The sequence below is a fragment of the Desmodus rotundus genome, chromosome 12 (assembly GCF_022682495.2).
Source record: "Desmodus rotundus isolate HL8 chromosome 12, HLdesRot8A.1, whole genome shotgun sequence".
Classification (NCBI taxonomy): domain Eukaryota; kingdom Metazoa; phylum Chordata; class Mammalia; order Chiroptera; family Phyllostomidae; genus Desmodus; species Desmodus rotundus.
This window is the reverse complement of record NC_071398.1, coordinates 8,011,656-8,034,751: the sequence shown is the minus strand read 5'-3', so window position 1 is coordinate 8,034,751 and position 23,096 is coordinate 8,011,656. Positions and strand designations below refer to the sequence as shown.

At 55.8% G+C, this 23,096-nt stretch overlaps 1 protein-coding gene across 1 annotated transcript; it reads left to right on the top strand.

Moving 5' to 3' along the window:
• The first annotated feature begins 4,230 nt into the window (after positions 1-4,230).
• PLLP (plasmolipin) lies at positions 4,231-22,128 on the top strand. Its single transcript, XM_024551410.4, has 4 exons — positions 4,231-4,516; positions 18,008-18,181; positions 20,064-20,186; positions 21,172-22,128. Exons 1-4 carry the CDS (start codon positions 4,382-4,384, stop codon positions 21,286-21,288), a joined length of 549 nt encoding a protein of 182 aa, XP_024407178.2. The 5' UTR covers positions 4,231-4,381; the 3' UTR covers positions 21,289-22,128.
• The last annotated feature ends 968 nt before the right edge of the window (positions 22,129-23,096 follow it).

Here is a 23,096-nt window from a genome sequence, read left to right as displayed (position 1 = left end):
TCAGCGGCCAGAAGGAGTCACAGAACGCCCTGCAAACTGGATACTCACCGGTACAGATGGAAATCAGCCGAGGCAAGCGCACACAGGGGCGATGGAAATGTTCTGGAATTAGGTGGTGGTGATGACTCACTAACAGTGACTACATTAAAAACCAGTGACTTGTCTCATTTTTAAAAGGCTGAGTTTTAAGTTCCGTATGTGGAGTTCCTCTTGCCCTCTCCCCAGGGGTCAGGGACTCCACACGTCACTTTCCCAGCTCTGGTGCGTGGCCATACACAGGGAGTCCTGCCAAGCAGGTGAGCTCACCGCCCTGGCGTCCAGAGTCTGTCCTGAGCTCTGTCACACAGCCACAGTTGCCTGCCCACAGAGCTGACCTGTCTCCAGCTCCTCGGGGTGGAGCTAAATGGGCTGACACCATAGCCTCCTGCCCTAAACCACACTGTTAGTCTACCTGGGGTGGACAGCCCTCGCCCGAAACAATGACATTTCCATCAGGCACACCATTCCATGGGTTTAGCTATTACCTCCCAGAAGCTGAGGGCAAAGGACAGACCTCTCCTGGGGCACATTTAAAGTCTTTACTACCTAAGGGCAAATGGTTCAAAACTGAAGTTCACAGAAAAGGAAGTAGGAATGGCCAATAAGTGTCAGAGAATGGAAATGGACAAAATGAGCCTCTCTTTAATGCTCTTAGCGGGGGTGTCGGCTCATGTGGTCTTTTGGAGCAATTTGGCAATATCTATTTTAAAAAAACATGCAAACACCCTTCAACCTAGTGGTTATTAATGTGCGGGTTTTCAAAGATGTGTAGAGTCTCGCATGTGTGCAAAGGTATACAAGGAAGAGTGCTTCTATAATATCACTTGTAACGAGGAGCTCTTGGGACCATTTACATGTCTATCCAATGGGGGAAGGGCTAAGGAACTATGTAACAGCTACTCCATCAAATATTACTTGGCATATAAGAAGAAGGAGGCTAATTTTCATGTACAGTCACGGAGAAATTTCCAAGACATACTGTTAAGTGAAAAAGTCAAGTTTCAATGTATAGAGTATAATCCCCTTCTTTGGTAAATAAATATTTTTTTAAAATTACGTGCCAAGCAAGTCTCTATAGTTCCACCATGTATCATATGGTGGTGAAAAAAGAAAAGAAAAGATGGGTTAAGATTAAAAATAAAGAAACCAAAACTAACCAGCCCCACAGCACCAGGCACAGGGTCAGCTGGAAAAGTGAAAAATCAATATTTGCTGATTATAATCATCAACCTCCTGAAGCCGGCTTCTGGAAACTGTGGGATAAATCCTGGGGGAACCTTTCTGTACATTTTTTAAAAATGTAAATCAAATGGTATAACTGCCTTCCGGTGGTCAGTTTTGTTTTATAATAAAATCCACTGCATTGCTAAGAGTTTAAACCCTAGGTGATCTGGCCCCTGGCTGCCTCAGGAACCTAATCTCTTCCCAGTACCCTCCAGTCAAAACCTTCTGTCCTTCCTCAAAGACCCCCCAAATTTTCTTACCTCCGGACCTTTGCATGGTTTTCTCTGCCTGGAATTCTCTTTTCCTGCCTGATTCTTATTCATCCTTTAAATCTCTGCTTAATTAAACATTTAGACTTTCCCTGACCCAGGTATCTAAATGGCACCCGCAACCCTCAATTACTTCTTTTCCCATGGTGCCCTGCTCCTTTTCCATAGTCAGGTCGTCACAGGTGATAATCACATATTGTTTGATCTGTGGGTTTGCACATCTACACTGTCTCTCTCTCCCCTCAGCCTCCCTGAGGACGGGGTCTGGTTGGAGGGCTCACAGCTCTGTTCCCGGTGCCTGGTACACCCAAGGTACACATTAAACATTTGCCCAGTGCCCCTCCAGCAAAGTGGGGCAGGCCCAGCACCCCACAGGGGTGTGGCCAGAGTAAGGAGCCTCTGTAGAAGTGACAACTGTGACTAGACATGTTCTACAGGTGATCTGCTCACATGACAGTACCTGCTCAGACCCTGGGGTAGGGGACCAGCCCTGAGAATACACAGGCTTTCACCTCCTCGTCCTGGCGCTCTGTTCCGCCACCCCGCCCGGAGAACCCAGGGCTCCCACGGGGCCAGCAGAGACCCTGAGTGGGCGGCAGGTCCTAGCCTGGGGACAGGTCCCTTCCCACTTTTTCTGACGGGGGTGTGTGTGTGAACAAAGTTGGTTTCAAAGAAAATGTCACCGTAGAACACAACGCAGGGATTGAGTCTTGCTTGCTGCCATTTGAAAGGAATGAACGTGGGATTAACCAAAAAACAAAACCCAAACCAAAACCAAACAAAACCACTCCACTGTTTTAGAATCGGCCTCGGAAACAATCATTGGATTCTTTTCTGTGTCACAATAAAATTAATGGTTTACCCAAGCGCTTTGTTCTGCACTTGGGCTCGAGCAGTAAGCAGGGAGGCTGGTCTCTGGGTAAGCGTCCTGCAGCCACCAAGAAGCCCCCCTCCTTTCCTGAGTGCCTGCTGGGGGGTGGAGTCCGGTGTGTTGGGAGGAAGCCCTTGAACATCCAGTTGAGTGGGTAAAGGGTTAAGTCAGCATCAACCAGTGATATTTTCAAGGAAGAATTTGCCACTCTCCTGCTTGGAGGGAAAAAAAAAGTTAACTCCCTCCACTACCCTGTAGAATGAATAATGGCCACCAAAAACATCAGACCCTATCCTGGAAAGTGCAACTTTTACTTCATAAAGAAGGGTCTTTGCAGATGAAACTAAGGTTCTGGATGAAGGAGGGATATCCTGGATTACCTGGGTGGACCTTAATCCAATCACAGCCGTCTTTACAAGGGAGAGGCAGAGATTGGATACAGACAGAAGAGGAGGCAATGTGACCACAGAGGCAGAGACTGAGGTGATGAGGTCCCAAGTCAAGGAATGCCAACAGCCACCATGAGAAGCTACAGGACACTGGAGCAGAGGCTCCCATCCGTGCTCCAGAGGAACAGCAGTCTGGCTGACCTTGATTTTGGGTCAATGAAGCTGAGTTCAGACTCTGGCCTCTAGAACTGTGAGAGAATACGTTTCTGTTCTTTTAAGCCACCGAGTTCGGGACAATTTGTTCCAGCAGCCACAGGAAACTAATAGAATGATCTAAATAGCCCTCCGTAACCCAGTCCCTGACCCGGGGTCACATCGCACCCTCACTCTGCCCCAGCCACCAGCGATCTTCTTTCAAACTGTCCAGCATTGCCCTGCCGCAGGGCCTTTGCACTTACTTCTTCCCCCAGATCTCCCCAGGGCAGGTCCCTGCTTCTGAGTCAGGTGTCTGCACACGTCACCTTCCCTAAGGGGTCTTCTTTGACCACTCTATCTAAACGTTGCCTGTCGCTCCCTGCCCCGCCCCCCGTTTTAGTCATAGCACTTGGCATTATCCGAAGTTATTTTTCTCTCTCCCCAGTTTACTACTTGTCACCCCACGAGAAAACGGGGACCCAGGAAGGCCTTGTCTGGCTTGCTCCCTGCTGAACCTCCAGGGCCTGATGTGCAGCAGGCACTCAGCAAACACTGGTTGATGGATAAAATGTCATCTGTGCGAGCCTCCGAGACTTGAGGGGTGTGTGGGGGTGTGCTTGTGTGTTTCAGGGTGCGGGTGGGGCAGTGAAACCGGAACTCCAACATCATTCCCACCTTCCGAGTGACACCCCGCCCCACAGCGTCCCAGGGGCTTCCTTTATTCTGCACAACAGCTCCGTGAGGCAGGTCCTTTCGTTCCCTACATCACAGCAGAGGAAACGGGAGGGTCGCAGATCTTCTAAGTTACTGCTCAGTGTGTCCATACGGGAAAAGCACCTCAACTGAGTCACATGCACCCACAGTTGACACAGATCTCCCCTGCAGGGTGCTTGGTCTCCCGGGATGCTGATCCCGCTTTAAGGAGAGGGCAAAGAGAGGCTCAGGGGCTGGCCAAAGGCCCCCAGCGCCCTAGAGACACCTGGGAGACAGCCAGTAGCTGTTACCGGCTAGGAGGGCGCGGAGCAGCGGTGTAAATTCCCGGCAGGCGGCCTTCCCCGGGACAGAACCGCGCAGCTGTCTAGGCTGGTTCTGGCGAGCCATCTCACTGACCGCGGCCTCAGTGTTTCCGTCAGTAAAGTAGACAGACGCCACTTCATTTGTCCGCAGGCTGGAGCTGCCCGCAGGGAGCAAAGGGTTAAAGGGGCGGGTCCCGCGGCTGGGCGGGGCTGGGGCACCACCGCACCTGGCTGCTCCCGGCTCCCTCTCGTCGGATCCCTCGGGGAGCAGCGGCTGGAGCGGGGTCCCCCGGGAGGAGCCGCGCAGGAGCCGGTGCCCACCGCGGGAGGGGCGGCGACGGCTGCAGGGGCGACCTCCGGGAGGCGAGTGAAGCCGCGATGGCCGAGTTCCCGTCTAAAGTGAGCACACGGACCAGCAGCCCCGCGCAGGGCGCTGGCGCCTCGGTCTCCGCACTGCGCCCAGACCTGGGCTTCGTGCGCTCCATCCTCGGAGCGCTCATGCTGCTGCAACTGGTGAGCGCGCACGGGGCCCCGGGGGGATCGGGGTTCCGGGGAGGCCCTTCTCAGCACCCCATACACCGCCAACCCAGGATCACACGGGCCCCGACACGCCGTTCCTACCTGTAGGACCGACGCCCCCGAGATCCCTCTCATCCTGAAAGTCCCCGTTGCCGTCCCTGCGAGCACACGCACCGGGTCTGGGTGCCCACTCCAACGCCCCACTAGCCCCCCGGGTGGTCACCAGAGGCCACCCACAGAAGCGGAGGACTGTCACTGCGGAGGACTCTGTCTCTGTCTTTGCAAAGACAACGCCCCACACCTCCAGAGGACTCAGCCAAAATCGAAGTCCGTTCTCGGCTGACACTCTCCGTGTGGCTCTACCCCAGAACACTCCTGGTCTAATCGAGAGGGCACATCCGATCCAGTCCATGCACTTAGGCTCGGCCCTATGGGGCCTCGCGCGGGAGCCAGGCCCTTCTGGCTTCCACCGGGTGACCCGCCGGGTTCCAGCCGGTTTGGCCGGCCTAGCGGACCGAGACACCGCGCCCAGCGCTCGGGGGAGTGACTTGTGGGAAGCCAGGGGTGAGACCCCTCTGTCTTCAGATCCTCTGACGACCTAGCTGCTGGCTGACGGATGGGAACCCCTCCCGCCTCCCGCACACACACACTCATCACGGGCCTGGGGGTGTCAAGTTCCCTCTCGAGCGAGTCTGGAAGCTGGGTGGCTGCCCCTGTGGGAGGCCGTCCCCCAGCTGAGGGCCTGGGCCATTTTCAGGGGACTAGGGGGATTTGGGGATGGGCCAGGATCCATTTTCTTTTAGGGCCTCTCCTGCCCTCCCCCCACTGCCAGGTCCTGGCCAGGGTGCCAGGCTCAGTCTGGAAGGAGGGGTGCCCTGAGAACAAATCTCCCTTTTGGCGCCCCTCTGCCTCCCGAGTCAGTGCTATCTCTATTTATGAATTTCTCAATTCTCTCCTTGTGAGCCGCGCCGTCCCTCGCCCCCCTCCTCCCGCCCGCCCTCTGCACCCCAGCCCCAGATTCTCCTGAAGGGGTTTGTTTAAAAGGTAGAGTCTTGGTCCCCACCCCCGGAAAAAATGTGGAATTGGAATTTGAATCTCAGGAAGTGCAGTCCAGAAATCTACATTTTTAGTTCTCTTCCAGGAGTTGTTTTGGAGATGGGGGAGGGGTGGCGGAGGAGGTGAGGTGTGTGGTCAGGGACTAACTTAAATCTGGAGTGAGGCTTCGTGCTAGGCTCTGGGTGGTAGTGAATGGCGCAGCAGGGAGCGGGAAGGAAGCTCGGGGGCCCTGGGGCAGTGGAGAAGGCGGTCAGTTCTGAGTGCAGGAAGTTTCTTGGAGGAGCAGGGACTTCACTGAAATCTGCGGCCTGGTAAGGAAAGGGCGTTCAAAGCGCAGGGTGCCTGGCCTGCCCAGCCCGGTAGCTCAGTAGCTTAGAACATCTTCGCCTTTTGGGTTGCAGGTTCCATCCCCGGTCTGGGCACATACAAGAATCAACCAAGGAGTGCATGAATAAGTGGAACTGCAAATTGAGGTTTCTCACTCTCTCTTTCTCCCCACCCCTTCCTCTCCCTTTCTCTCTTCTCTAAAAGCAATAAATGAACATTAAAAAAAAATTGCAATAGGCAGGGTATCCTGTGAGCCGAGGCTTGGGGACTGAAAGGAGAAAGGAGGTTTGGGGGGAGGAGCCCACAGGTTGGTGAGACTGGAATTGAAGCACTTGTTTCTGGGGTGGCCAGAAAGAGGGTGACGGTGTTCGCTGGCAGACTTAGGTGGTCTGGGACGAGCAGAGGGGTCGCTGCTGGGCTGAGGGCTTAGGTGGGTGGATCCTTAAGGTTTGCTCCTGGTAGACAGGAGTTGAGCATCCCTCCCTTTGCATTTGAACAGGGAGTTGGAATAAATGGAATTAGAGGAATTTGGAATAAGAGGAGCATTCTGCTGTGCCTCCAAGGCCCTAGGTAGCTTGCTCCAGAGGAGGCCTGAGTCTCTGTCCTGCACGTTTGGGCCCATCACACAGATGCAGACACTGAGGTCTGGATGGAACATAGTCTGGTGGTAGAGATTGGCACTTCAGTCTCCAGACTCCCAGGGACTGGTCTTCCCCTGCCCTCCTGGCAGGGCTTTTGGGGCCTGGAGGATGAGGGTCTCCTATGAGAGTGCAGACCTGCACCTTATCTGTATCTGGGAGAAGCTGCTTCCTGAGCCGTTTCTCTGGCAACGGGAAACAGGCAAGTTCCACTGGGTCTAAGATGGGGGGTTCACTCAGCAGGTACCACCATCTCCTGGGAACCCACTAGGGTCCAGACCCTTTTTGACAAGGGCTTTGTATGCCTTCTTATATTCCCCTTTTAGGGGTGAGGAAACTGGGGCTCACATCCGGAGAGGGGGAGGGGGGAGGGGGGAGAGAGATACTGAGAGAGATTGATTTGTCGTCCCCTTTATATACTGCATTGATTGAATGTACCAGGGATCGAACCTGCAACCTTGGCACACTGGGAGAATGCTTTAACCAACTGAGCTACCTGTGCTCTACATGAGCACACTCTGCTAAGCTCTCACCAGGCCCAGGGTCTGGTGCTGAAGGAACGGCTGCAGAGAGGAGGTGGTAAGTGGGAAGGTGAGAGCCAAAGCCCCACCAGACCTCTCTGTTTCCCAGGACCTGGTGAGGCGGTCCAGATGTGCTGAGAGGAGAGGGGTGGAGAAGATGTGCTTGCTCTTTGCTTGGTATTAAATGTGCCCTAAGGAGCCAACCTCATTGTTCACTGATTTATCGCTGCCCCCCAACCCAACCTCACCTAGTTCTAAAAGAACATTAGATGGAATATGATTTTAAGTCACATAAGACAGAAGAATGTATTTTCTAAAGTCGTTGGTGTGTGTAGGGGTGTGGGAGTGAGGGCAATTGACTTAAACAAAGCTAAAAGGAGATCATTGTAACAGCAATTTGAAGGAAATTTAAGGCTGTTACTCTTTGTTGAGCTTCCTAGCAGCCTGGGCAAAGAAGGAAAACATGAATTTATGCAGCTAGCATCTTAGGAAAAGAAGTAGGTAAATTTGATCTAGAGGCAACTCTTTTGGTTATAAAAACGTGGAGGTTCGATGCTGCAGATCTTTGTGTGGCCAGGGGTGTGGGGAGGTTGTGGAGGGTGTGGTTAATTCCAGCTTATGGCTCATCCCAAAGCCTTTATAGAGTAAGTACAAAGTGGCTGCCATGACCACATGTTTCTTATGTTTTAAATCCTCCCCAAGTCCTGGGGAGAAAGATGATGCAGGAACAGGCTCAGAGAGGGTGAGAAACTTGCCCAGGGTCATGGGGCGGAGTGGCAGAGCTGGGCTTTGCACTGGGATCTGGGCATGCAGAGGCTGGCTTTAGCTATGCTTCCTGTTTTTATTGGGTTATTTGTTGTTTTGAGGGGATGGGGAAGGGGAGGGACTTCAGGAAGGGAGACCATCAGGAGCCAGGGCCACTCAGGAGGGCTCCGGGACAGCTGTGGGCTCTGGGACAGCTGTGGGCTCTGAAGGGCTTAGTTAAATGGTAGGAGGCAGTACAAAGGAGGGTCAGAACCAACCAGAGCTTATGCAAGAGCATCCTTGAGGGCCAGGATGTAGAAGCTGAATGGTAATAGAGCCGTTGTGTCTGGGACACCGTCTAGCCTTCCTCCTGCCTCCTGGGATCAGGAAGTAGCCACACAATTCCTAGTTTGCAGATGAGTAAGTGGATCAGAGGCCTCACCTGCATCCAATCACAGTGATCCAGCATGGTGATGCTGAGGGTATTGGTGGGAGCACAGGCCTGGAAACAGGGAGATTGGATTCAAATCCTGCCTCTGCCCCTTCCTGGCTGTGTGATCTTGGGTAAATTCCCTGATGTCCCAGAGCCTCAGTTTCCTTGCCTGTGAAATGGTGATGGTAGGGTGTGAGGACCGTGGAAGATAATGCCTACAAAGGGCTTAGCACAGAGTACGTAGGAATGGAGGGCCCTTAGGGTTCACAGTGTCATAGAATCCTAGGGCTCTTAGTCTAGCTACCGGAGGTCCTTTGGTGCATGTTCAACATGAGCTTGCATGCTTCCAGGGACAGGGAGCTCAGTCCCTCTCAAGGTGGCCTGCTCCATCCTGGTGCACTTGGGAGTTTTGGAAAGTTCTTCCTCCTGGCCATCCTGGCTGGGACTTCCACCCCAGCAGGCAGTCCAATTCCTCTCCAGGTAGGAGGGCAGGGCGGGGCCTGAAGGTCAATTCTGACCTCCAGGCAGGGGCTGCCTAGACGAGGTCATTCAGGTCTGAGAGGTGTGAGCAGAGGTTGGTTGTGCCGCAGGGTCGGGGTCTCCCAGGGCTTTCCTTACCTCTGAGATCTGTGGGTTCCAGGCCCTGCGCTCTCAGGCCGCTTCCTCCAACACAGCAAACCAGGGCTTTGTATTGTTAGCTCCGCCCACCTCCCCTGTTGCTGCTTGGGGGGAGGGTGTTGACTGTTTGGAATTAACTTATAATTATATAATAAATATAAGAACACATTCTCCTTAAAAAACAAAAACCTGTTACAGGTGAGGCTGAAGTTATTCTTGAGTCACCAACCCCTCTCCCCAAGGGGACCCCCATTTTGGGGTGTTTGCAGTTCTCTATCCTGCTGGTTAAAAGTAAAACATTGATGGTTTTATTCTGTATTCTTTGCTCACGAAGTTGCTTTTCTCACACCCAATGCACCAGCAGTCCCTTCACGCCATACAGAGCTGTCTCCCTCCTGTGCACTCTTTAGGGGTACCCCATAGTGTCAGGGTAGCCCCCTCTCATTTAGCCATTTCTCTGTTGACGGACCCATTGAAAAATTATTTTATTGTTTGAAAAAAATATTATTGCCCTACCACAACACCTTCACACGGTACCAAGAGTTGTCAATGGAAATAGTCTTTCTTGTCCCAGACCAGGCCTGCAGGGCGGCCACCCTCGTGCGTAGTGTCCCAGGGCCAGTCGGTGTTTCTATGTAGAACCCCTGTCCTCACTTAAGAAAACACGGAGGGGAGCCCCGCGTGCACGTGCCTGGCCACGCTCTCTTCCCCTCCGCGGTCTACCCAGGATGTTCTGTGTCAGCGCACGTTGAACTGCGTGTGTCCTTTCTCTAAGCCTTTATTTACTTAATGTCTTTAATAAGTAATATATTACAACGCTCGGGAGTCCAATGGAGTGGGAAAGAGCACAGTGGAAAAAAATCTGTCCCTTTCGGTTAGCGTTGAAACTCTTCCTCATTTCCCGGGCACCGTTTTTTTTTTCTTCTAAATTTTATTTACTGATTTTAGAGAAAGGAGAGCGAGAGAAACATTAATTTGTTGTTCCACTTATTTATGCATTCATTAGTTGATTCTTGTACGTGCCCTGACCTGGGATCAAACCTACAACCTTGGCGTATCAGGACGATGCTCTAACCAACTGAGCTACCTAGCTGCGGCCCCAATATGTTTTTAAGGAGATCTGTGCAAATGTGGCTGTAGAGTCCCACCTCTCCCCATTTTACCCACGGGATCTAGTCTGTCCATGTCCTTCTGCACCCTTTTCACTTAGAAATGTGTCCGGGGGTCCTTTGGTCTCAGTGTGTGGAGTGTGCTGGCTTGCGCAGAGGCCCTTGTGCGGCTGTGGTGTGACTTTGATTGGCAGGGCCTGCCCCCGTGTTGACACACTTGAGGTCTTCCTGGTGTTGCACGAGCCCCTGAGTGCACCTGCGCAGTGCGTTTCCAAAAGTGGACTGCTGGCTCGGGTGTGTGTGTTCGTGATTTTGATATCGATTGCCCAGTGCCCCCATAGGGGTCCCACCTGGCCCCCAGGGTACCATCTGGTAGAGTGCCCATCCCCGTGGCCTCACCATGTGCCCCAGTCTGGCAGGCAACATGGCAGGTCACCGTGGCGTTATTCTGTAGTTCTCTTATGAGCGAGGCTGACCTTTTTCAAATATGTTGAAGGGCCATCAGTCTTTCCTCGTCTGTGTGTGGTCCTTCCCCGTGGGCTGAGCTGGCGGTCTGTGTCTCACCAGTCGCCCCCAGCTCTCCAGGTTTGCAAGTTTTATTTTCCTAGTTTGTTTTTGACTTTGCTCACAGTGTTTTCTTTGCCTCACAGGCTTTTGTTTTTATGTTGCTGAACTTCTTTCTTTCTTTCTGGTTTCTGGAAATCGGTTCAGAGTTCGGACTTCCTCCCTCCGAGGCAATAAAGCAATTCTGTGTAGAACTGGGAGACTGTCGCCTCACCCACAGTGGGTCATACTCCTGAAAGACTACTAGAGGGGACAGCCTCAGGTTAGTGCCGAAGTGTCTTTAACACCTTCCCATTCCCCCTCCCCTCTGAAAAACAGGGAGCTCTGGACCCTGGCAGGCAACTGCGGCTGTCTAGGGTACAGTGACGTTGTTACGTGTTTGTTGTACTTAGTGTTACAACCAGCTGCTACTGTGGCAGATAATGCTGGTTCCCCACCTTTTTTGTGATTTAAAAGTTTCCTTTTCAAATGCTGGACTCATTTGTGTGACACGAATACATTCACCAGTGAGGACTGGTTCCATAATGACACATCTGTGCAGTGGTGGAGAGGTGCCCTTACCACGCAGAGAAAACAGACAGCTCTGTATGTGATGGACAGTCCCCAGGCCCTGCGGTTAACCGAAGGAAGGGGGTAAACTGCGCGCAGGTCACGGTCACTTGGATGGGAGCGATGCCCACAGACTCAGCGCAGGCCCTCCATCTGTCTGAAGTGTGTGTGTGTGTGTGTGTGTGTGTGTGCATGACATGGGTTTTGGAGAGGCATGTGAGAAACCACTCTGGGGAAGGGACAGATATGACATGTTATCCACCGTGTCATATGTATTATGTATTTCAAAAATAAATAAAGTTATCAAAAAATCTTTCAAGTAAATGCAAATCGAGAAGAAAATAGTGTGGGTAGTTCGTACGCACTGCGAAAGCTAGGAAGGTGGCCCTTGAAGGTCCATCAGGCCCAGAGAGGGGAAGGCCGTTTCCCAGGGTCACACAGCGGCAAGCAACAGTCCGGAATTCAGCGGACCGGCCTTGGGCTGTTTTCTTAGCCATCTGTAGCGGAAAGAGGGTGAGGCGCACGGCCCCACAGTGGAGGCTGGCGGGGGTAGGGGAAGGGCTGCAAGGCTGTCCGAAGGCGGTGGCCAGCTGTTGTTTCTGAGCGCCTGGTAGGGCCCGGTGTTGGTCACCCCTCGTCAGCTGGTGAGTTGTTTGGAGGAATTCAGGGAGGACCAGGTCCCGATGTCCTGCTCATAGGTGGTCCGGGGGAACTGCAGGGGTTCTGCCAGGTCCCCAAGGTGAACAGGAACCTGACTGGGGGCCGGGAGCTGTTTTTCTTGAGAACCCGGTGAGCCCCACCCTGGATACAGGTCCTTTGCTGTTGGGCTGGGTTGGTCCCTCCTGTTTGCCCAAGGGGGAGAGGCCAGGGTGGCACCCCAGGGTCTCACAGAGAGGGGAGGGCAGGAAGGCAAGTGCCAAAGGTCAGGCAGGGCCTGGCAGATGAGCTGCTAGGCAACAGACCTGGGCTTTCATACGGGTGGGGGAGGGAGGGGAGGTTGCCAGACATCAGCCACTCTGTGTGAAGTTAGCAGGATGGGGTCACCCCACCTCCTTGAAGTTAAGATGTGCTCATCTCACTCAAGGTCTCCCAGAATATTTGTGCCAGAGCCAGGACTAGAGCCAGGGTCTCGGGAAGAAGTCGGGGAATAGAGAAGACCCTCACATTAGCGCCCCTCCTGTTCCCCAGCAGGCCGAGGGCAGGTCTCATGGAGTTCTAAGGAGGTTCCACACGCTCCCAACAGCCAGCTGTCTCTGGAGGGCTGATGGGGGCCTGCCTGGGGTGCTGAGAACACCTCCACCTAGAGTTCAGGGTCAGCCCCTGTCCCTCTCTGTTCTGGCCTCCAGGGCCTCCATGTTCCCGCCAAACCAATTGGTCTCCAGGGGAGTGTCCTTTCACCCTGGGTTTCGGAGTCCTCCAGGTACCCCCACCTGCTGGGCCTCAGCGCTCCCCTGTCAGGTCCAGACCTTCCAAGTGCCTTGGCTTCCTTGCGATGGGTGTGGTAGGGTGAGCAAGGCAGGGGCTGGGCTGGATGTGACCTGGGGCTTTACAGGGGGGCCAAGGGCTTCCTGGAAAGGCTCTGTGTAGGTCGATGGGGTCTGGAGGTGCAGGTAGGCGTGGTAGGCCCGGAGACTCCTGAGGGACTAGGGGAGGTAGAGGAGGAGGGCAGGTAGGTCAGGATTAAATTCCCAGAGCTTCACCAAGGAGCACTGCCACTTGCTCTGAGAGCCAGGGGAGACCTTGGGGGTGTGACTCAAGGGCCCCCAGCGCGCTGAGTGGGAACCCAGGTGGGAGGGTAAGCAGGAGGCCGTTCGAGCTTCGTGTGGGGAAGATTTTTCTCCAGTCCTGAGGGAGACCACCCACGAACAGTAGTGGCAGTGGGGTCCCTGACCTGCAGGGTGCATGAAGGGCTGGACCACCTCTGGGGGTGGCCGGGCTGCTGGGGCGGGTGTGTAGGAACCTCTTCCATCTCTGTGAATTTCCAAAGTCTAGCTCTGAATCCTGGGACTCAGGAATAACAGGTCACATGAGGGAGGCCGCCTTTGGGGAGCCCTGGAGGCGACCTGTCATCACCCCCTTCCCTGTGACCGCCAATGCTGGGAGCTACATGGGGCAGGGACCTTGGCCTCCGGCTCCCTGCCACCCCTGGCACAGAGCGGCCCTCAGGAGAGTTTGCTCAACCACTGAAGGACTCGATTTACTCGGTGGGGTAACTCATACCCACTTTTCAGATAAGGAAAGCGAGGCTCAGAGGGGCGGGATGCCCCACCGCCCCACAGGTCCTGTGGTCAGCTCTGCGGGGTTCTGAGCCTGCTCTCGCTGTGAATCTAACGCTCAGAGTGCGCAGCGCGGGAATTCCGAGCAGCCTGCCCCCCAGGCCTGACCCTCTGCACAGGGAGGGGGTGGCATGCAGAGTTGTTTGTTGTGGCCAGTTCAGGCGCCTGGAGCCTGTGTCCCCTGCGCCTTTGTCTCCTGTGACACAATAGGTGGCTTTTTGTCCCCATAAAGTCCCTTTCACTATAGGGAGAAGGGCCAGGGCGGGGGTGGAGGCTGGGCCTGGCCAGCCAAGTTCTGAGTGTCCTCAGATGTCCAGATGTGTCCCTGGGAGGGGGAGCCCCAGGAGAGGGTTCGCGTCATTGGCCTGCGCCTCAGTTTCCCAGATGGTGCAGTGGGGAGAGGAAGTCCTGGGGGCTGACGGGCGGGCCTTGTACCTGCACTTTTCTAAGACATTCGGTTTCATTTTTAATGTTTAAAAAGCCAAGGATTTCACATAGGAAGTCAGATTCCTGTGCCTCTTGAAAAGTTAGGTGTTCTGGCTGCCTTGGAGAACATTGTACAGTGGGGAAGACCGAGGTCCCACTCACAGAGGGGAAGACCGAGGTCCCCCTGCACAGAGGGGAAGACCGAGGCCCCCTGCACAGAGGGGAAGACCGAGGTCTAAAGGGGTAACGCGTCCTGCCCAGGGGCCCTCAGCCTACGAGGGACAGGAGTACAGCATCCTGCGGCTGGGCTGGGTGGACTTCTGGGGCCTCCCCTTCTGAGAAGTCCATCTGCCTTATCTGACAGATGCGTGGGACCCACCTTGGCATAGGGCCGTTATCTGCCCAGCACGGTGCCTGGTGCTTAAGTTTAGATACACTAAATATCTCCCTGGGTATCACACCCTTACGAGTCTCACACCAGTACAGGCTGTGAGACCCAAGGGCACTGGACACCGAGAATGAACTGGAAACGGCCCTCTCGCCTCTGAGAGTGATAACGAGGTCGAGCATGCACTGAGGGTGGAGTCTGTGGTGGGTGCTGGTGTAAGCACCTTATGTGTGGCGTGGGCACAAGCAGGGGGACAGGCGCTCGGGGACACGCTTCCGAGTTAATAAAGCTGTGGTAACGCTCATCTCCTGCACGTCCTTTTCCAGGCGAACAGCTGTAAACCTGCTAAACCTGCTTTGGCTCCTCCTGTACAGGTCTTCACGCGCAGCTCAGAGCTACCCCGTGGGGTCGGCACACTTTGATGAGAGGGTGCTGAGGCAGAGCGCGCTGGCAGGGTGCCCACGGGCCTGCAGCTGGCCAGGTGGCGGCAGCAGAGCTTGAGCCCGGAGAGTTAACAGGCCAGGCTTCCCTAGAGCAGTGCCGGCCTGCCCAGTGAAATCAGACCGGACTCCATCCGTGGGTTCGGAGTAGCTGAGGAAGCTGTGCGGTCGTGTGCCAGGGCAGCCATATCAAAAGTACCCCAAAGGGTGGGGGGGTGCGCTGAAAACAACAGAAGTGTGTTCTCTCCCAGTTCTGGAGGCGGGGAGTCCAAGATCAAGGTGTCCGCAGGGTTGGCTCCCGCTGCGGGTCCTGAAGGAGAGTCTGTCCTGTGCCTCTCTCCCAGCTCGTGCTGGTTGCCAGCGGTCCGTGGCGTTCCTTGGTTTGGAGTCATATCCCTCCACTCTCTGCCTCCGCCCTCACGTGGCGTTCTCTGTGTGTGTCTCGGTGTCCAGTTCCCCTCTCCTAAGGACACTCCTCACTGGGTTAGGGCCTACGCTGACCAAGGAATGCCTCTTGGTCTGGTGTTTGTGCCGAATCTCTCTCCGCTCTGATCCCGCGGGTGATTTTAACAAAAATGTCTGTTAGCCAATTTAGAAATTCTTTTTGGAGGCGCAAAGGTCCTGGGGCATATATGGATGTGTCCTTTTTGACAGTCCTCATTTAAACAGAACATTCCTAACCCAAAATCTTTACATTTTCAGAAAAAAAAAGGGGGGGCTGCATTCTTGACTGGAGTCTCTGTGGAGCCCTGGGTGGGGGTGCTCCCTTTGGATTCTTGGGGCTGGGACAGAGGAGATGAGGAGTGGCTGTGGGGAGGAGCCGGTCAGTCTGGTTCGGAGAGAGGAATGAACCTTCCTTGTTCTAGGGCAGAAACCGAGGTGGCGCCCTGGGCCCAGGGCCAGGGCAGTGAGGCCAGAAGGAAAGCTAGAAATTCCCTCTGCCAACCCAGCAGCTCCATCTCCCGGAGGCTGCGCTCGTTGGTCTGGAAACCAGGGCTGGGTGGGAGGGCAGGGCGGGGGTGGGGCAGCCTGGGCGCCAGCGGGCCTGGTCCTCGGAGCCAGCTGGAGTGTCCTTATTTTGTGATGCCATCACTAAATAACTCTTAGGGGCCCGGGTTCCCAAGGGGGACAGATTGGGGTTCAAATCCTGCCCTGCCCTGCCCTTTTACCCATGGGTGACTGCGAGTAACCCCAGCACATTTCCCTCCTAGCTGTTTGGGAAATGGGGGTTGTAAATAGTACCCACTGATGGGAGGGCTGTGGGGGGAGTGACATCAAAGGGGAGGAGCTTGCCTGACGCCTGGCCCAGAGCCGGGGGCATGTGAGGTGGCCGGTGACCAAGTGTGTGAGTGGTAATGCTGATAACTGGCAGGTGTACGTTCGTGTAAACCTGAGTTGGTCTTTTCTTAGTCTTCATTTCATGGTGTTGCCTGACTTCCCTTCAGGTCGTTGGAGCCTGGCAACCCCATGGCACGGTCCCTGAAGGACCCCGCTTCAAGGGGGAAGACAATCATTCGTCCCTGCCCTGCCCAGTTGTCACTGGGGAGGGCCTGGGACGTGTTGCTTCAGGACAGTCTGTTTCAGCAGGGCATCCTAAGGATGGGGGCAAAGGAGTGGGAGGGGCTCTCTGCTGAGACCCGCTGGCTCTCCGTCTTCATTAAGAAGGGCTCTGTCCCCAGCTTACATGACAGCTGGCAAGGCTGTGCTCCCTGGGCCACCTGCCTCACCTGCAAAGTGGGCCCCCACCCAGGCCACCTCGAGCCTGTCTGTGCTGGTCACACGGGCAGATTCACCAGTTCACACCTGCTTCCTCTCCTAGCACACAGCACCCACGCAGGGTGGGTTTCCACCCCATTACAGATGAGGGAGGTGGAGGCCCACCTGCTCCTGAGCACGTATTTATTGAGCAGGTATTATATGCTGGGCGCTGGAGACTCGGCAATGAACAAACCAGGATTCCTCACAGGGCCTGCATTCTAGTGGGCGGACCTCGCTTAGAGGTGCCCAGGGGAGCCCACAGAGAGGGGATGGCGCATGCCCCGGGTCACACAGCTCTGAGCTTTGTCCCCCAAAACCGGCAGCCAGAGGTGGGTCTCGCTCCGGAGTGGCTTTTCTACAATCTGAGAGTTGGCTCATCTTGGGCTGGTGACAAGGTCACTGTGAGCGTCAGTACCACTTGCCTGGACACTGCTCTTCCGGTGGGTTTTCATCAGCCGTGGAGCCTTTTTCCAAAGCCCCATTGGGAGGGAAGCAGACCTCCTTCCCCTCAGTGGCCGGCCCCGAGCATGCCTCGCTGGCCAGGGGTTCCAGAATGTCACGGTGGAGGAGGGAGGGCAGGGGAGGCCAGGGCAGCCACGTGTACGGAGCCACACGTGAGCCTCCCCTGAGCTCCCTGCCTCAGAGCTGGCACTGTGTGGGGCCCACTGTGCCGTGTTCCCCCTGGGGGCCCCACTGTGCCGTGTTCCCCTGGGGAACCTGTGCGGAACCCCCCGTGGCCTAGAGGGGTGGGGCGGGCACCGCGGACCCACTGGGAATAATAAAAGCAAATGCTCCATCACACTCAGTCTAGTCCATGAACTCCTCCTGGTCTTTAACACACCCCGGTGATGTCATCACACTCACCGGACAGACGAGGCGACGGAAGCACAGAGAGCTTGCCCATCTGCCCAGGGTCACTCGGCAGGTGCGGGGAGGGGCGTTTTAAACCAGGCAGTCGCCTCTGGAGTCCTTGCTGTTAGCATCTACCCATCCGTCTGCCAGGATGTGAGGGCCCACACTGCCACGTCAGAACCGGGGGACAGACAGCTTGGCTTCTCTGAGGTCCAGTTTCACCCGCAAGGTGGGATTGGTAACACCTGTGTAGAGGGGCAACTAGGCAAGTCAGAGCAGGTGGGATGCACAGGGTGGTAGGGGCGCCAGGTGGCTCTTACCCAGAGGACACACACAGGTTGTTTGCTTTCCCACCTCCAGGAGTCTGTCTGTCCCTCAGGTGTGCTAGTGACTTCATCTTCCTTTCAGCAGCTTTTAGGAAGCCCTTGGCAGTGCCCAGGCCCTGGACTGGGTGCCTGGAGGCAGCCTTGAGTGAGGCAGTCCTGCCCTGGGGGAGCTCCCAGTCTGGGGAAGGAAAGAGAATGCCGGTCCGGGGGGTGGGTGCCTGGGGAGCCACGTGAGCACCCGAGAGGGTTCTGGAATCCAGGTCGGAGGAGTGGGGGACCTGGAACATACCACATCTCAGCCGAGACCCGCAGTGCTGTGCAGGTGGAGTGGAATGATATTTCTTGACTAGATGGAAGTGTGAGGGAGCCCGAATGTGTGGAGCCGGGGGACCCTGCTCTGTGGCCTGCAGCCCGAGTGCTGGGGGCTCTGGCTGACTCCGGCCCTGTCTCTTCCCTCCAGGTGCTGGGGCTGCTGGTGTGGGCCCTGATTGCCGACACCCCATACCACCTGTACCCGGCCTACGGCTGGGTGATGTTCGTCGCTGTCTTCCTCTGGCTGGTGACAATCGTCTTCTTCGTCCTCTACCTGTTTCAGCTGCACATGAAGTTGTACAGGGTGCCCTGGCCGCTGGTGGTAAGTCTGGGTGGGTGCGCTGGGACGGCTCCAGGGCTGAGCCCTCTGCTTCGGGGGCTGGTTGTGCCTGTGTCACCCTCCCAAAATGAGAAGTGGCTGGGTGTTCAGGTTTTCTGAGCGCCCAGAGCATGGGCCAGAGAGGACACGGGCTTGACTTTGTCCAGGAAAGGGAGTGGAAGTGAGGGGCTGTTGGAGGAAGACACAAGAAGGCATTTGGAGTCTTGAAAATATTTTTCATTTGGGGGCAGGCAGAGTTGGAACCTGTGTTGCAGAGGGTGTCTGGAGGCTGGGCTGGCTGGGTGGGAATACCCAGGCCGGGCCCGGGTGCATGCAGGATGCGTTCAGGTGTGGCGGGGCCATCCGCCCACCACCTCCAGGGTGAAGCCCTGCAGCCTGGGGAGGGTGGCATCCCAGGTTTACCCAGGTCAGCCTCCTCCTGGGGACCAAAAGCGTCCATAGGAAGCACCCGGGCCGGACGCAGAAAGTGCTGCGGTCTTTGCCCTGACCCGGAAAACCCCTGCAGCTGGGGTCTGAGGCGCTCAGGGCGCAGAGAGAGGCACATGACTGTAAGACAAGCAGGGCTCGGACTGGGCGGCATTGTTTGGAATTCAATGACTTTTTAAAGCGCGGAAACGTGAGTCATCCCCGGGACAGAACGGGTTTGTTAGGTCTTGACACCACTGGCAGGAGCCAGGCGGTGTTGGCAGCGGGTGCCGGGCTTGGAGGGAAGATCCCGGGGTGAGGAGGGGCGGCTGACTTCATGGCTGGGGTCCAGCCCCCACCCCGTGCTTCTGGGGGTGGAGGGGTCTGGGTGTCTCTCTGCCCCAGCTGCTGATGGCAGGAGCTCCTGGCAGGGGCTCCTGTCCCGGGCCAGGGCAGCGGGGCCGTGTCTCACACTCCTGGACCTTCTAGCAGAGAGGGCAGGGAGGGCTTGCCTGCATCTACAGAGGGCTGGATTGGGACTGCCAGGTGGGAGTTTTCTGGGATGGGGGCTACAAAGCCCCCTCCTGGGGAGGCAAGATGTGTGGGGTGGGTCAGCAAGGGGGTCTGGGGAGGCTGGAACCCGTCGGCCTGCAGGGGTTGGCCATCGTCTCCAGCTGCTGTTAGTGGGAAAACAGCCCCCCGTGCTGAACCTTCCGGTATTTTATGGTGGAAAGATCTTAATGAGATCTCCAGGTTTTCATGTGAAATCTAATATTACGATGTTGGCAATTTAAAAAATGATCTGTGGCATGAACCAAGCATGTCTGAGGTCGCCGGCGTGCAGTCCCCTGACTGGCTCCAGGGGCCAAGCACTGAGAAGCGGCACCGGGCCTGGCTGTCAGCTCACTGAATCTGTTTACTCTTTGTCCCACCCTAGGCTCAAGGCACCACATCAAACGCCAGGTGAGTGTTTGATGTGGGGCCTTGAGTCTAGGGTGGGCCAAAGAGTAAAAAGATTCCTCCCACCAGGGGCAGAGAGGGAAGTGAGGCCACCCCCCAACCCTGCCCCAAGGCTGGCAGTGGCAACCTGAAGGGGGCCTGGGCTTGGCCCTGAGCGGACAGGGAGGAGTGGCCTCTTGTTCTTTAGCTGGTGCATGCAGAGCCAGGCTGGGTGGGCCTCTCACCATGGGGAATGGGTTCTACCTGGTGCGAGGGTCGCGGCCCCTGACCAGCTCCCTGCAGGCCTTCCCATCGTTTCCCCTCCCCTTGGCCTTGGCCGAATGCACCCCTGCTCACAGGGCCTCCGGGCAGAGCATGTGCCAGGCCCACGTGTCCCTGGCCCCATCCTCAAGCGCCAGCCCGTCCTGGCTACTAAGGCATGTGCCGGTGGGAACCGGGAGGTGTCAGTTACTGGGAGGTGCATGTCCTAAGCCAGTTCTCCCTTCTCCCCACCCCCCAGTTGATGATATTTAACGTGGGTGCCACCGTTCTCTACATCACGGCCTTCATCACCTGCTCCGCTGCGGTCGAGCAGACATCCCTGAAGGGCACCCGGCCGTATAACCAGCGTGCGGCTGCCTCCGTGAGTATGGTTCCCTGGCAGTGCCAGTGGGCCTGCCAAAGCTAGGGCTGCGCCCCCGGACCCCCGCTGCTCCCTGGCTTGAGGCCAGGCGCCCGCCACCTCCCGAGTTCTCCTAATCTCAGCAAGTCCCACAGGAGCCAAGCTGACTTTCTGTCTTCCCCAATTGACAGTAAGACCCTGAGAACCACAGTGCTTGGGAAGTACCTTGTGGTGAAGGGGAGTTTGGGGTTAACTGTTGAACTTGGCTGTCAGTCAGTCATGGCGCACTGATTTAGGGTCATACGCCGCCTCTGAGAAACTGTTACAAACTGTCGCCCGTCTCTACCTTGCAAAGGGCGTGTGTCAAACCTTTTGGTTAAGACCTTTCTGTGGGACTCGCAGGCTCTCCCATGAAGCCCAAACCCGGGCTCTGTCAGGCAGCCCCCTCCACAAGGCCCTGCACAGACCCTGCCTCTCAGGACAGGGACCACCAGGCCCTTCTGACAGGCAGGGAAACTGAGGCTCAGAGAGGTAACACACTTCAGCCAAGTCCAGGGGAGGGCAGGGTCCAGACCAGCACTTGGTTTCTGCAGTCTTCCCGGTGAGGACGGTTCTGAAATCTGTGAACTCGGGCACTAAGACCGAGACACGGGGCTTCTGAAAGCAGCTGTGTATGAACAGATTCCAGAAAATTCCTAGGGTAGCCCTGGAATGTTGCCTTTTTAAAACGAACTCCCTGGTGTGTCTCACGTGGCTCCTGCCCCTCAGCCACTCGGGCTAGCATGCCGTCCAGTCGCCCTCACCGTGCACCTTGCCTGGTGGTCGATGGCCCCCCGGTGGGGTGTAATGTCAGCAATGGGTGTAGGCTAAGGAGGGGTTGGTGCGGCTGCCAGAGCAGCTGGGCCCGGCTCACTGAAGGCCTAGGTTTAACTGTGCCGGTCCCAGGCTGTCCGTCCCGAGCCACGCTGCAGATGGCTCAGGTTTGGTGTCTTCTCTCCTCTTGCAGTTCTTTGCGTGTTTAGTGATGATTGCCTATGGAGTGAGCGCTTTCTTCAGCTTCCAGAGCTGGCGAGGAGTGGGCAGCAACGCAGCCACCAGTCAGATGGCCGGCGGCTACGCCTGAACCACCGGGGCCCAGGCCCACCCTGGGGCTGAAGGCCACGGCCGGGTCACGGTGCGGCTCGGCCCAGAAGGGACTGCACTTGCTCCTCGCTGACCATCAGACTTGGGCTCAGCCAACACTCCTAAGGAATCAGGATCCTCCCTCTGGCTTGGCCCGAGTTGGCATGCACAGGGGTTGGAAAGAGGCCAACTGCTGAGACCTCCTCCACCTCTGCTTCCTCCTCCCCCTTATTCAGCAGAAGGTGACGGGGGTACGGGGCTCACTGTCCCTGCTTTGTCTTCATAGAGGACCTCAGCGTCCAAGGCAGGGCCCAGCTTTCTCACCAGCACTAAACACACTAACGAGGACTCAGAGCCGCGGCCCTGACCCGCCGTAGAGTAAGCCTAACAAGCAGTGTGTATGCGTCTTCATAGTCGTGGCTCCAGCAGCGCTGAGCAAGCTCACGAGACCATTCTGATTCCTGAAGACACGACTCCGACCCACGCTCCCCCGGACCACCATGTCACCTGTAGGGAGACGTTTCTGACAGCACGGTCTCCCTTTCCTGTGTCACAGACATACTGCTTATTAAAAGCAAATTGGTTTTAAGCAGCTTCTCAATGATGAAAACCTGTCTCGAAGGCCTTTTTGCAGCGTCCCTTTGGGAAAAGCTAACGTCAGTGCCGACCGCTTCCCTGACACTGTTGATTAGACACGTGGGACATGGAGGAGGGAGGGCACCGAGACCTTGCTCGGGGAGTTGTCATGTGCTTGGTGGTGACCACTGTTTTCAGTCTTTTTGTGTTTTGTTATGTTTTGTTTTTTACAAAAATAAAGATGGAAGAACTTATTTGAAAAGGTGTTGCAGAATCATGGTTGTGGATGTTTATAAACTCCAAGCTGCAGGATAAGAGAATCCAAAGGTTCCAAATGTCCAGAAGGGGGCAATACCAGTTCTGGAGTCAGTCGGCACCGCCGGCCACATCCTGCCTGCTTCCTTACACCGGGTCCGGCGTGCGCCGCTTGTCCTGGCCTCAGTGTGATAGCATCCCCTTTATTCTCAAAGGGTCTCAGCTTAACAGTGAATCTTCTAGTCGTCCTAGCTTTAGGCAAGTCTGGTCGTGTTGAACTCAGACTGCTGTTATGTCACCTTCTGGAATGTTTGTGACGTTCAGAGACAAGTGGCCCTGCTCAACTGATGAACAGAGAGAACGGGCGGGGGGTTCCTCCCAAGCTTGTTTTTCTGCTACCACAGAGCAACAAGCTCTGAATAATGAGTCAGAGGCATTTCTGGGCACCCCCTTGGTCCTTCTATGTACCTAGATGCAAACCCCTGTGGATGAGCGACTCCTTCACGAAGGGAAGGGGCACTGAGTCGGCTGAGCGTGTCCCGGGTCACGTCTGCTGTCCCGGTGTAAGTACTAACAGCATTCCCTTTCACCCTCGAATGTCTCCGGCTGAGGAAGCACGGGCTTGCCAGAATTAAGCCATCAGAGTTCAGTTTCTTTTGAGGCTTAAGACAGAACAAAACCCAGGCAAGTCTCACAGGTTGCAGACACCCTAAGACACAGCCTATTTCAGTGGAAATGTAAACACGCTTAGACAAGCAACACACTTTGGTTCGGGGCAATGGCTCCCTGATCCTTAGATCCCGCGGTCTGGGTGGATAGTTTCCCCGTAGGCGAGAAGGAAATGGGAACGCAGTTGTCTCCTGGGGCTGGGGGGGAATGCCAGGCTCCTCCCCCCAGGCTGGGCGGAGCCCCAGGTGGCACAGGACACACATTTCTATTTGGACAGAGACTTCTGGCTTGTTTAAAAGAAGTCGGGAA